Source organism: Mugil cephalus, chromosome 23 (genome assembly GCF_022458985.1).
Source record: "Mugil cephalus isolate CIBA_MC_2020 chromosome 23, CIBA_Mcephalus_1.1, whole genome shotgun sequence".
Taxonomy (NCBI): domain Eukaryota; kingdom Metazoa; phylum Chordata; class Actinopteri; order Mugiliformes; family Mugilidae; genus Mugil; species Mugil cephalus.
The window spans coordinates 15,455,007-15,467,097 of record NC_061792.1 but is presented as its reverse complement, the minus strand read 5'-3'; the positions used below and the strand labels follow the sequence as shown (position 1 = coordinate 15,467,097).

The window sequence follows — 12,091 nt, the reverse complement described above, 5'->3', positions numbered from 1 at the left end:
GAAAAGTCAGAAAAGTAATAAGAATAAAGAGTGGAGTATGTAAAAGATAAATAATGAGATAAAAAAGAAAAACAGAATAAACAACGTGCAAGTATTGGCATATGTACAAAAGTAATTGTATTATAAAAATAGACATTTCCGCAGGTACAGGTGTAGGTCCAGGTAGACTGGAGAATGTTTGTGCAAGGTTGCTTAGTCAAAACATAAAAATCAAAACGCTTTTACTACTAAATGTAAAAAAGGAAGAAATATAAGTAAATATAAAAGTGCACATTGGTTATTGCACTAGAATGAATAAAAAGAGTTTCCCCATTTCTGATCTTGTCTTATCTTATCTTATCTTATCGTCATTTATAAGTTGCACGTACAAATGGAATTAATATTGCGTGTCTGGGTAGAAGGGTCTCAGCTTGCACATGGAGCTGGTGTTGGAGCTTTTCGAGTCCTCTTCAGGTCTGAGGCCGGCCTCCTTCACTCTAGAGGTGGGCTTCATGTCAGCTGCAGGTGCCTCCTTGCCCATTCAAGGTGTGCATGTCACTGTCAACAGGTCCCATTTTCATGTCTGGAGCTGGTCACGTCCCACATGGCCCTGGGATGACAACGAAAATCATTTATTTCATGGTGAATGGGAAGCTGGAGAAAGCGGAGTTTGGTTGTGACTGCTCTGCTGCAGACGTCAAAGGTGAGACAGGAAGACACGTGGTGGTCAAACAGAGGAGGAAGGGAAGGAATGGGAGGCAGGGGGACGGTTGGTGCTGTCTGGCCTCCATGTGGCTCTGACAGGTTGAGACAGGGACGAATAAACCGTGTGACAGCTTAACGTTTACCGTAGCAGCCGGTTACAATAAACCTTCTGTGCCTCAGATCTGTTCCGAGCAGCCGCTGAGGTGGAGCCGCACCACGTCCTCAAGATGTACAACTGGAGAGGCAGCGTGGTGAACATCTCGCCCCGGCTGGAGGCCAACACTCCGGACTCGTGCTACCGTCTGGAGGCCGTGGCCTCAGACCTGCACAGTGAGCAGCTTCACGCTACATCTATGTCAACATTTAGGCTTCTAGAAGTGGAGCTGCGTCGTATTAAAGTGACAGTGATGTCTCTCAGGTGTGCCGATGCCTCCGGAGCTGGACAGCATGGAGCACAGGTGAGTGTCTCGTGGAGCTGATGTGCTGACGCGTGCTGCTGGACCAGGATCAGCTGATCCCTGTCCCCCTCCCCAGGCTGAACCACCTGGAGACCAAAGTGATTGAAGACGTGGGGAAGACTCCGGACGCCATCTTTGAGCTGAAGAGCCAGGTGGAGTCTTTTAAGAGGAAGCTGGAGGTGGGTGGCTGAGCCTGGAGCTGGTGCTGAGAGGAGGTGGAGGAGGTGCACGGTAAGAGTAAAGGTTTCGTCTTCTTCTCGGTCAGAGCGTCAAGCACCTGAGCTGGATGGGTCTCTTCAAGGGAGACGGCAACCAGCATCTCCCCAAGACCCCCCTGAAAGCCAGGACGCCTCAGCTGAGCGTGCAGGAGGAGCACCAGCGGGTCCGCATGAAGTTCCTCAACATGAGGTGACCTCTGCTCAGATGCTACACAGCCTGGCCACAAAGAAAGAAAGGAAAGAGGAAAGGAAAGAGAAAAGGAAAGAGAAAGGCTCTGCCTGGTTTAACTCAGCTAAAAGGTGGATAATTAGTGCGTGAGGAGTTCAGGGAGCATTTTCACCACTGAAACTAATCTAGAAGCTTCTCATTGAATCATGAGCACAGACACGAGCGTGGACCTTCATCTTTCTAGTGCAGTGACTGTGTGTGGCCTGTAGGGGGCGGTACTGACGTCTTCTCTGTGCTGCTGCAGCTCTCTGCAGGTCACAGGAGAAGTACGAGAGCTTCTGAAAACTCCCATTTTTGACAACTGGTGAGCATCAGCCTGACAACACACACACACACACACCTGCGCCGCCCTCTCACACCTGCATGTGGCGCTGTTGTCAGGCAGTGGGAGGAGGCGGAGATGCTGGTGCTGCTCCAGGTGATGTACACAGACCTGGACTTCCTCACGGCCTTCCACATCGAGCTGGAGGTGCTGCAGAACTTCCTGTTCCAGGTTTACTGCCACTACAACAACATCCCCTTCCACAACTTCCAGCACTGCTTCTGTGTCACTCAGATGGTACACAAACACACACACTGACACAAACACTGACACACACACACACACACACACACACACACACACACACACACACACACACACACTGACACAAACACTGACACAAACACAAACACAGACACAAACACAAACACTGACACAAACACAAACACAAACACTGACACAAACACAAACACTGACACAAACACACACACAAACACACACACACACACAAACACACACACAAACACACACACTGACACACACACTGACACACACACACACACACACTGACACACACACACACACACACACACACACAAACACTGACACAAACACACACACAAACACAGACACACACACTGACACACACACACACACAAACACAAACGCAAACACAAACACTGACACAAACACTGACACAAACACACACACAAACACAAACACAAACACCAACACCAACACCAACACTAACACAAACACAGACACAGACACAGACACTGACACACACACACACACACACACACACAAACACTGACACAAACACACACACAAACACAGACACACACACTGACACACACACACACACAAACACAAACGCAAACACACACACTGACACAAACACAAACACACACACAAACACAAACACACACACAAACACAAACACAAACACTGACACAAACACAAACACTGACACAAACACACACACAAACACACAAACACACAAACACACACACACACACAAACACACACACAAACACACACACTGACACACACACTGACACACACACTGACACACACACACACACACACACAAACACTGACACAAACACACACACAAACACTGACACAAACACAAACACACACACACAAACAAACACACAAACACAAACACAAACACACACACACACAAAAACACAAACACAAACACAAACACTGACACAAACACAGACACAGACACACACACAAACACAAACACAAACACTGACACAAACACACAAACACAAACACACACACAAACACAAACACAAACAGCTGATGACACAAGTGACTTTACACTGACTGTGACCGCGTCTGCTAAAAGTAAAGTTTAATGAAATAACAGGTTCAGTAAATGTTGCAGAATAAACCGGTTAAAACCGACTGTTAGAGATAAATAACACGTTATCAAGATAAAGTGAAGAAACAGGGACAATTAGTTTCATTTATTTCACATATTTAAACATATTTAAGCTGCCGTAATGTCAATAACCGTAATAATTATAGTTTCTTTCCTCTTCATTCACAAACAGCTAATGCTAATGCTAATGCTAATGCGGCGCAACGTTCCGGATGTTCATGTATTTGATTAACGTCCGGTAAGACCATAGACATTAATAGTAATAATTAATGACGGTACCAGAGGCGCTTCCATGTGACGTCTAAATTAACTAAAGTTATCGTTTAAATTACACATATTTAAATCCTACATAAAAGCCTTTATGGAGCCAAACATACTGTGAAAATAAATGAAACTCGTGTGGCGTCTTGTGGAAGTCTCCCATCATACGGCAAAAACACAGAGGTCCCAGCAGCCTGCCCTGCTGTGCCCCAGCACCGAGGCCCAGACTCTAAAGCCAGACACTGATTGGACCCTGTGCTGCAGATGTACGGGCTGATCTGGCTGACCGACCTCAGGAACAAGCTGGGACGAGTGGAGCTGCTCATCATGTTGACCTCGGCGCTGTGCCACGACCTGGACCACCCCGGATACAACAACGTGTACCAGGTGACTGGGGGCTGGTCCTCCACCCGTCAGCCCGGGTCAGGCCTTCACTGACGCCTCTCTCCCCCCAGATCAACGCTCAGACCGACCTGGCTCTGCGCTACAACGACATCTCCCCGCTGGAGAACCACCACTGCGCCGTGGCCTTCGGCATCCTGTCCAAGGTACGACACAGACACGCACACAGACACACACACACACACACACACACAGACACACACACACAGGAGTGTTGTGGTCTAAGTGAACCTTCTGTTTGCAGCCAGAGTGCAACATCCTTAAAAACCTGAGCAGTGAGCAGTACAAACACATCCGAGGAGGAATGATCAAGTAAGCTCCGTGCTGCCGCCGCCCACGCTGTCCCCCACGCTGTCCCCCACACGTCCCCGACACGTCCCCGACACGTCCCCCACACGTCCCCGACACGTCCCCCACACGTCCCCCACACGTCCCAACCTTACGCTCCTCTTCCAGGTGCATCCTGGCCACGGACATGGCCCGACACAACGAGATCCTCAACAGGTTCAAAGTCCTGCAGCCCGTGTTCGACTTCACCAACAGGGAGCACAAGGAAGTGGTGAGGATGCTGGGACTGATGTGAGGCCGGGCCTCCCCCCTCCTCCCTCCCCCCTCCTCCCTCCTCCCTCCCTGACTGTCTGCACTGTGTTTGCAGCTGATGAAGATCATGGTGAAGGTGAGCGACATCTCCAACGAGGCCAGGCCCATGGAGGTGGCCGAGCCCTGGCTGGACTGTCTGCTGCAGGAGTTCTTCAACCAGGTCTCTGTCCTCCGTCCTCCGTCCTCCGTGGTCCCGGCCCTTGGGCAGGAAGGGACGCGTGTCCCGCCTCAGACCAGGTAACAGACTGTCCTTCTCTGTCCATTTCTCTGGCGCAGAGCGACTCGGAGAAACTCAAAGGCCTCCCAGTGACTCCCTTCATGGACCGGGACAAAGTGTCCAAACCGTCCTCTCAGACCAACTTCATCCGGTTTGTCCTCCTGCCACTGTTCACCGAGCTCACCAAGCTCTTCCCCTGTCTGGAGGTAAAGCTGCCGCCCACGTGGCTCCATGTGGACCAGTTTCCTGGCTCATGTCTCATGTCTGATACTAACCCCTGTTCTGTCGTGCAGCAACACATCCTGGAGCCGGTGCGCAGGGCCCTGGACTATTACTCTGATATGGAGAGAGCCAGCAAGGAGGTGAAGGAGGAGGAGGAGGAGGAGGAGGAGGCCAAGCCTCCGACAGGAGGAAGATGAGGAGTGTGTTTCTTTTGTTTCAGTAAATATTAACATGTGATTGATACGTTACGTCTGCTCAGGCTGAAGCGTCTTGTGTTGTGTGGTGACCAGTAATAAAACGTGACAAAGCTTTAGTCTCCGTCCCACGGTTTATTTGTGTCTGAGCACAGCTGATAAATAAATAAGAGCAACGAGCCGCCCAGACTCAGGGTTAGTGTTTCCAACAACTTTAAAAAAAAAAAACACACCAGGAATCTTCATTATGTACAACACAGACAGGCAGCGAGCGAGATCAGGAGCCTGCAGACATCCATTAGTCTGGTCTGACCTGCTGAGAGACGCGTCCCCCTCCTCTCACAAAGTGACAGGCTTATCAAGACCAGCAGCTTCACAGAAATATGGCAAAACAAGACTGAGCAGCAGCGATTACTTCACTCATGATCTAAGAAACAACCTTCAGCTCAGCTCCTAGTGTCTCCTTCTTAGTGGTTTTCTGACCAATGGAACTAGCAGCAATAAATAACAGACATTAAACACTGGTGCTGTGGTCACTATGGGGGGGGGGGAGGACGGGGGGGGTGCAGGGGGGGGGGGCTAGTTAAACATGATGGACTCTGGGTCCTGGTTCATCATTTGAGCCATGTGCCGCAGGACGTCCTTCTTGGTGATGATGCCCAGGAGACGCCTGCAGGGAGAGAAAGGTCAGAGGTCAGAGGTCCCACCGGGGGAGGGGGGCTGGGGGGGGGGGGGTTTCTCTGGACTGGGTCGTACCCGCTCCTGGTGACCAGACACTGGCGCAGGCCCAGCTTGCGGAAGATGTCCACCACGGTCTCCATGGGCGTGTGGTCGGTGACGGTGAAGGGGCTGAGGTTCAGGATGCGGCGCAGCTTCAGGGGCTGGGGGTTGCTGGCCGGGAGCTGGGGCGCGTCCTCCGTGAAGTAGACCACGGAGCTGCTCACCACGCCGTCCTGCTTCTGACGGGCGTTCTCTGTGGAGGCAGGGCAGCTAAATTAGACAGGGAGGGGGAGGAGAGAGGGGGAGGGAGGGGGAGGACGTGAGGGACTCACTGATGGCCAGCGTCAGGTCGCGGCGCTGCACGAAGCCGATGAGCCGCTCAGACTCTCTGGACACCACCACCGGGAAGCCGTTATAGTCCGTGTCCTTGATCAGCGTCTCCACGTCCTCCACCGTGGTGGAGTCCTGGGTGAGGACGGCCAGGGGGGGGTCGTTCCTGCGGGGCCGCATCACGTCGGTGGCCAGCGTGCGGTGGGTGAACTCGTCCCTGACGTCCAGGTAGGGGTAACCGTTCAGCTGGATGTGGGACTCGTAGATGCCCTCCTTCCCGAAGGCGTCCGCCACCCACTTACTGGTGACGGCGGCCGCCATCAGGGGCACGATGTACTCCAGCCCCCCCGTCAGCTCGAACATGATGACCACCAGGGACACGGTCATCCTGGTCACGCCCCCTGAGGACAGGTACAGGTGTGTGAAACCAGGCGGCCTGACTTGGGCCAGTCTGCAGTCGGGACGGGGCACTCACCCAGGCAGGCGGCGGCCCCCACCATGGCGTAGAGTCCAGGCGTCACACAGTCGGCTCCGGGGCGGCACCAGTTCTTGAAGATGATCCAGTCGTGGTGGTGGTAGGCCATCTGCTCCACGGCGATCCCCACGATCCTGCCGGCGATGGCCCCCACCGCCATGCTGGGAATGAAGAGCCCGGAGGGGATCTGGAGGGAGACAGTCAGGTCAACGTGCTGCTCTCTGAGCCCCCGGAACCAGGCCCCCAGAACCCGGCCCCCGGAACCCGGCCCCAAGAACCCGGACCCAAGAACCCAGCCCCCGGAACCAGGCCCCCGGACATGAGCGACATGTGGCGACTGACCTTCATGCCGAAGGTGAAGATGGTGATGACGATCTTGAAGATGAGAGCGAGGGCGAGCTGCCACAGGGCGTTGTAGACGCCGGGCCCGGCCGGCCGGTCCGGGATGTCGTCCACGGGCCGGCTCATGTTGGGGTTGTTGATGTAGTCGCAGAGCTGCGACGACTCCAGGGCCCCGCAGTCGTTGAAGAGCTCTGAGATGAGCTCGCTGGTGCTGCGCCGGGTGTACGGGTTGGGGAACGCCAGCAGGGCCGTGATCCCCGTCACAGCGATCACCTCCAGCACCGGGTACTTCCCCAGCTGGGTGGTCTTCCTCCGCCGGCACCAGGCGATGTTGGCCCGGATAAAGAGGGTCCCCCAGAGACCCCCGAACACCCCCAGCAGGATGAAGGGCACCAGCTCGGCCATGTACCAGGGCGTGTGGTACTCCACGTAGAACAGGACCAGGCGGCTGTTCCCAAACGGGTTGATGGAGCGCAGCGTGAAGGCAGCGACCAGAGCGGCGAAGAAGGAGCGCCACAGGGTCTTCAGAGGGAAGTAATAACTGACCTGCAGTACACACACACACGGCTCTAGACAAAGTCACAATGCATGAATGGACGCACCACACCGGGGCTCCACAAACCCACCTCCTCCAGGCTGAACAGAACCCCTCCGATGGGGGCTCCAAAGGCCACCGACACTCCAGCTGCTGCAGCTGCAGACAGAACCTGCAGGACACACAAAGCGCGTTTAAGCAAACAAGCTTTCATTCCCCGGACAAACATCCGGACCGAGGCAGCACCTCTCGCCGCTTGCCCTCGTTCTTGCTGTACTTGGAGAAGAGGCTGCAGAAGAGGTTTCCACAGCAACAGGCCACGTGGACCAGGGGACCCTCCTTCCCTAGACTGAGCCCTGAAGACACCGCCAGCACCAGGGTGACTGTCTTTATCAGCAGGGTCCACTTCCCCAGGTAGCCCCGGATGATGAAGCCGCTGAGGATCGTCTTGATCTGAACACAAACGTCATCATCATCATCATGTCACAGTAAACAGCTAAAGACGTCTTCAGCCTCCGCGTTACCTCAGGGATTCCTGAACCACAGGCGTACGGAGCGAACACTCGCACCAGCGACACGGCCAGGAAGGAGAAGAGCAGAGCCCACAGGATGTACAGGAAGTAGTTCAACACGTAGGCTCCCGCTCCCTGGAAACACAGACACGTCGCGTTACTTCACAGCGTCCTCAGCCTCACTTCTCCTGCGTCTTCTCATCCCACCTCAGAGTGGCCCGTCATCAGCTCCGCCCACTTCTGCCACTGTGGACACTTGTCTCTGTCGTCAAACGTGGTCTCGCTGGACGTCCAGCAGCACTGCTCGTGACTGTACCAGAAGGCAGACAGACACACGCCCTCCTTCAGGTCCGTCATCCAGTCCACGGCCAGGTCGATCACCCCGGCCAGAGTCCCTGAACAGAAACCACCCTCAACTCCAACACACGTTGTTGATGCTCGGAACCGTAAGAAGCACAAACTTTACTGTCATGGTGCGTTCAAAGTGACTCAGTGTGCAGTAAAAAACACAGACAGAGCTCGTCTGTGACTGACCTGAGAGGAGACCGATGAGCAGCATCACCACCCACCCTGACCAGGCGTCCAGCAGACTCTTGATCAGCTCCCACATGGACTCTTTACTCTTACTGGTGATCTGGAAGACAAATAACTGGTCATATGTGTATGTGGGGACTAAACTCTAAATATCTAAAAGTAAGAAAGGCTGCACACACCTTGCGGTGGCGGTCAGTGTCTCTGGATTTCTCCCTCAGCCAGTCGATGGTGTGGAAGTCTTCGTACGTGCCCACGTCAGGAAAAGGCTCGTCCAGGAAGTCCATCAGGTTTCCAGCTCCGTTCATCTCCTCTGTGGGCGTGGCAGCACTGACACCTGAGCAGGTGGATCATTGGGACAGATAAAGGACACGATTAGGGGCCTGTTGTCAGCCACAATTAACTGTCTGTCAATTAGATGCAGATAGAATTAAGAAAAAATCAGACAGATTCATCTACAAATACATGATATATAACAATATATCCACAATGAACTTTCTTAATATTATTACACCTCGAGGTTTCACACTTTTCCTATTTACTATGTACATCTTTATGAGCCAGTAACACCTGGTCCACCTGTCTAACATCTGACATCATCTGTTAATATTTCCTTGTATCTTTTTATTCTATTTTATCATTTATCTTTTTACTGCTGAGATTCTTTCTGCCCTTTTGTATCCTGCTGTAAACTGCGATTAACCCATAAAATAACCTCCTTCATATAAAATATTATAAACACAGCTACACACGTCTATAATCTATTTTAAATCTCCGACCTCATAAAGGAACCAAACTCTGCAGCTGCGTCTTTATTTACGTTAGCAACCGATGCTAAGCTAGCGTCTTGTCTTTACGCTGAGATAACGTCGTCTTTTACCTTCACCGGCCTCCATGTCTCAGTCCGTCCTCAGAGGAAATGTCTCTTCCAAACGATTCACTTATAGAAAGTCCAGTAAACTGGACATTTTACATAATATTTAGATGAAACTCATCTACCGACAGCAGTCAGCGTCACAGATTGTATCCCACAATGCACCTGTTCAACCTCACGGTTCTTCTCGCGTTGATTGGACCAATGACAAAGATCGTCTATCAAAAGATGCTTCAAACATCGTTTTTTTTCATCCCATGTAAACAAGTTAAAATCTGTGGTCTATCACTGATTCATTACTTTTGATTAGTGGAAAATGTTAAATATAATACATTCATAAAGCAGAATTAAAGTGGGTTAGAAAGGTTGGAGGTGTGTGACTGTATGAATCACAAAAAAACAAATAAACGACGGTTTTTTAGCTGCAGTTCCTGTTTGTGGCCACTGGAGGGCGATGATAGGAACAAAAGAATCAGAGCCGTTTATTAGAATATCTGATATATTCTAATATATAATATATCTTTACTCTGGAAAGAATAAGAACAAGTTTGTGTCCAGTGTCCAGTGAAACACAACGAAATACAGTTTGACAGCTCTTTGGTTCGATAGCAATAAAAAACAATAAAGATAAAAAGAACTATAGCAGCTAAACAGAATAAAATACAATACACAGAGTAAAAACACACAGGAGGACAGAAATTAATGTAATTAGTACAGTAAACAATTAAACAGTTGTGTAAATGGTGATGTTCGTGGAAATGTGCTTATTAATGAGTGAATAAACTGAATATGAGAGAATAAACATATGATAAATATGTTGGTTATATGTTGGTATGCCCAGCAGTCTATGACGGAGAGGTTATATATATATATATACTTTAATATTTTATACATACTTTGTACTTTTAGATGTTTTAGATGTTACATAATAAATTAAGTTTAGAAAAGTTTGGAGGTGTTTGAGTGTATCATGACCAAGAAACTAAACGTTGTTTAGTTGTAGTTTTATTAATTACCGGAAGTCCCAGGAAAAAAGTAGTTAATTGAAAAGTAGTTAATTGATAGAAAATATTAAATAATAAATATTTTCAGAAATCGGAAATTAAAGTAGTTTAGAAACGTTGCATGTGTCTGAATGTGTGATCGACATTGACAAGAAACAAACGTCAAACTAAATAATTGTAGTTCCTCTTAGTGACCACCAGAGGGCAGAGGTAGAGGTGGTTAGTTGTAGTTCCTCTTAGTCACCACCAGAGGGCAGAGGTAGAGGTGGTTAGTTGTAGTTCCTCTTAGTCACCACCAGAGGGCAGAGGTAGAGGTGGTTAGTTGTAGTTCCTCTTAGTCACCACCAGAGGGCAGAGGTAGAGGTGGTTAGTTGTAGTTCCTCTTAGTGACCACCAGAGGGCAAAGGTAGAGGTGGTTAGTTGTAGTTCCTCTTAGTCACCACCAGAGGGCAGAGGTAGAGGTGGTTAGTTGTAGTTCCTCTTAGTCACCACCAGAGGGCAGAGGTAGAGGTGGTTAGTTGTAGTTCCTCTTAGTGACCACCAGAGGGCAGAGGTAGAGGTGGTTAGTTGTAGTTCCTCTTAGTCACCACCAGAGGGCAGAGATAGAGGTGGTTAGTTGTAGTTCCTCTTAGTCACCACCAGAGGGCAGAGGTAGAGGTGGTTAGTTGTAGTTCCTCTTAGTGACCACCAGAGGGCAGAGGTAGAGGTGGTTAGTTGTAGTTCCTCTTAGTCACCACCAGAGGGCAGAGGTAGAGGTGGTTAGTTGTAGTTCCTCTTAGTGACCACCAGAGGGCAGAGGTAGAGGTGGTTAGTTGTAGTTCCTCTTAGTCACCACCAGAGGGCAGAGATAGAGGTGGTTAGTTGTAGTTCCTCTTAGTCACCACCAGAGGGCAGACGTAGAGGTGGTTAGTTGTAGTTCCTCTTAGTGACCACCAGAGGGCAGAGGTAGAGGTGGTTAGTTGTAGTTCCTCTTAGTCACCACCAGAGGGCAGAGGTAGAGGTGGTTAGTTGTAGTTCCTCTTAGTGACCACCAGAGGGCAGAGGTAGAGGTGGTTAGTTGTAGTTCCTCTTAGTCACCACCAGAGGCAGAGGTAGGTGGTTAGTTGTAGTTCCTCTTAGTCACCACCAGAGAGCAGAGATAGTCGTGGTTCCGTGTGGTTGATCGTTTAAACACTAATTCTGGCCTCGGCCGCTACCACAACTGGCAGATGAACAACAGGTCCCAAGAAAAACTCTGACTCAGAGGATCCATGTAGAGTCTTTACTAGAGATTCAATACAAAAAAGGACAAACAAAATATTAATAAGACAAATTAGTTTTATATTCGTAAAATACTGCTGTACAAAGATCCGTTAGCTTCCGGCTAACGTCACAGAAAACGCTAACATAATCCAGATATTACATATAATAATCAAAATAACACACGGTATCATCAGTACTATGAACAATGCTCTTAAATTAGTTCTTAAAAAATAACAAAACGAACCTAAGCCACCTGAGAAGGCTGCTGTACCAGTTCTCGTAGTTGACGCGTCGTCTTCCGGATCCAATGAATGAATTAACACCTGAGCGTCGTATGCAGTCACCAACATTTATTTCAAATCTTGCGCTCTTAACCAATAAGC

The 12,091-nt window shown here is 50.0% G+C and overlaps 2 protein-coding genes across 4 annotated transcripts; one reads left to right on the top strand and one right to left on the bottom strand.

Annotated features, from left to right (window-relative positions):
• Positions 1 to 14: 14 nt before the first annotated feature.
• Positions 15 to 5,262, top strand: LOC125000653 (high affinity cGMP-specific 3',5'-cyclic phosphodiesterase 9A-like). 3 transcript variants are annotated; one of them, XM_047576253.1, is made up of 14 exons: positions 15 to 682; positions 865 to 1,014; positions 1,103 to 1,142; positions 1,219 to 1,321; positions 1,408 to 1,550; positions 1,834 to 1,893; positions 1,971 to 2,148; positions 3,773 to 3,895; positions 3,964 to 4,056; positions 4,155 to 4,222; positions 4,367 to 4,469; positions 4,566 to 4,670; positions 4,787 to 4,933; positions 5,021 to 5,262. In XM_047576253.1, the coding sequence occupies exons 1-14, from the start codon at positions 532 to 534 to the stop codon at positions 5,144 to 5,146; spliced, it is 1,590 nt and encodes a 529-aa protein (XP_047432209.1). In that variant the 5' UTR covers positions 15 to 531; the 3' UTR covers positions 5,147 to 5,262. The 3 variants fall into 3 exon arrangements, with proteins under 3 accessions (XP_047432209.1, XP_047432210.1, XP_047432208.1); XM_047576254.1 differs by lacking the exon at positions 4,155 to 4,222; XM_047576252.1 differs by lacking the exon at positions 4,155 to 4,222 and having other exon boundaries at positions 4,566 to 4,933.
• On the bottom strand, positions 5,259 to 9,646 carry clcn4 (chloride channel, voltage-sensitive 4). Its single transcript, XM_047576244.1, has 12 exons — positions 9,469 to 9,646; positions 8,771 to 8,925; positions 8,592 to 8,691; positions 8,265 to 8,452; positions 8,070 to 8,192; positions 7,792 to 7,998; positions 7,637 to 7,717; positions 7,011 to 7,556; positions 6,669 to 6,855; positions 6,196 to 6,594; positions 5,900 to 6,116; positions 5,259 to 5,813 (listed from the first exon to the last, which is right to left on the bottom strand). The coding sequence occupies exons 1-12, from the start codon at positions 9,482 to 9,484 to the stop codon at positions 5,723 to 5,725; spliced, it is 2,310 nt and encodes a 769-aa protein (XP_047432200.1). The 5' UTR covers positions 9,485 to 9,646; the 3' UTR covers positions 5,259 to 5,722.
• Between the last annotated feature and the right edge of the window lie 2,445 nt (positions 9,647 to 12,091).

What these genes read in the sequence shown, in the direction of transcription:
- clcn4 (XM_047576244.1), bottom strand. An exon ending in TCTTCACCTTCGGCATGAAG is followed by an intron (nt 6,856 to 7,010) that starts GTCAGTCGCCAC and finishes GTCTCCCTCCAG; the next exon opens with ATCCCCTCCGGGCTCTTCAT. An exon ending in CGACCTGACGCTGGCCATCA is followed by an intron (nt 6,117 to 6,195) that starts GTGAGTCCCTCA and finishes CTGCCTCCACAG; the next exon opens with AGAACGCCCGTCAGAAGCAG.
- LOC125000653 (XM_047576252.1), top strand. Translation starts at nt 532, where the DNA reads ATGTCACTGTCAACAGGTCCCATTTTCATGTCTGGAGCTGGTCACGTC. An exon ending in CTCTGCTGCAGACGTCAAAG is followed by an intron (nt 683 to 864) that starts GTGAGACAGGAA and finishes TCTGTGCCTCAG; the next exon opens with ATCTGTTCCGAGCAGCCGCT. An exon ending in ACAGGGAGCACAAGGAAGTG is followed by an intron (nt 4,470 to 4,565) that starts GTGAGGATGCTG and finishes CTGTGTTTGCAG; the next exon opens with CTGATGAAGATCATGGTGAA.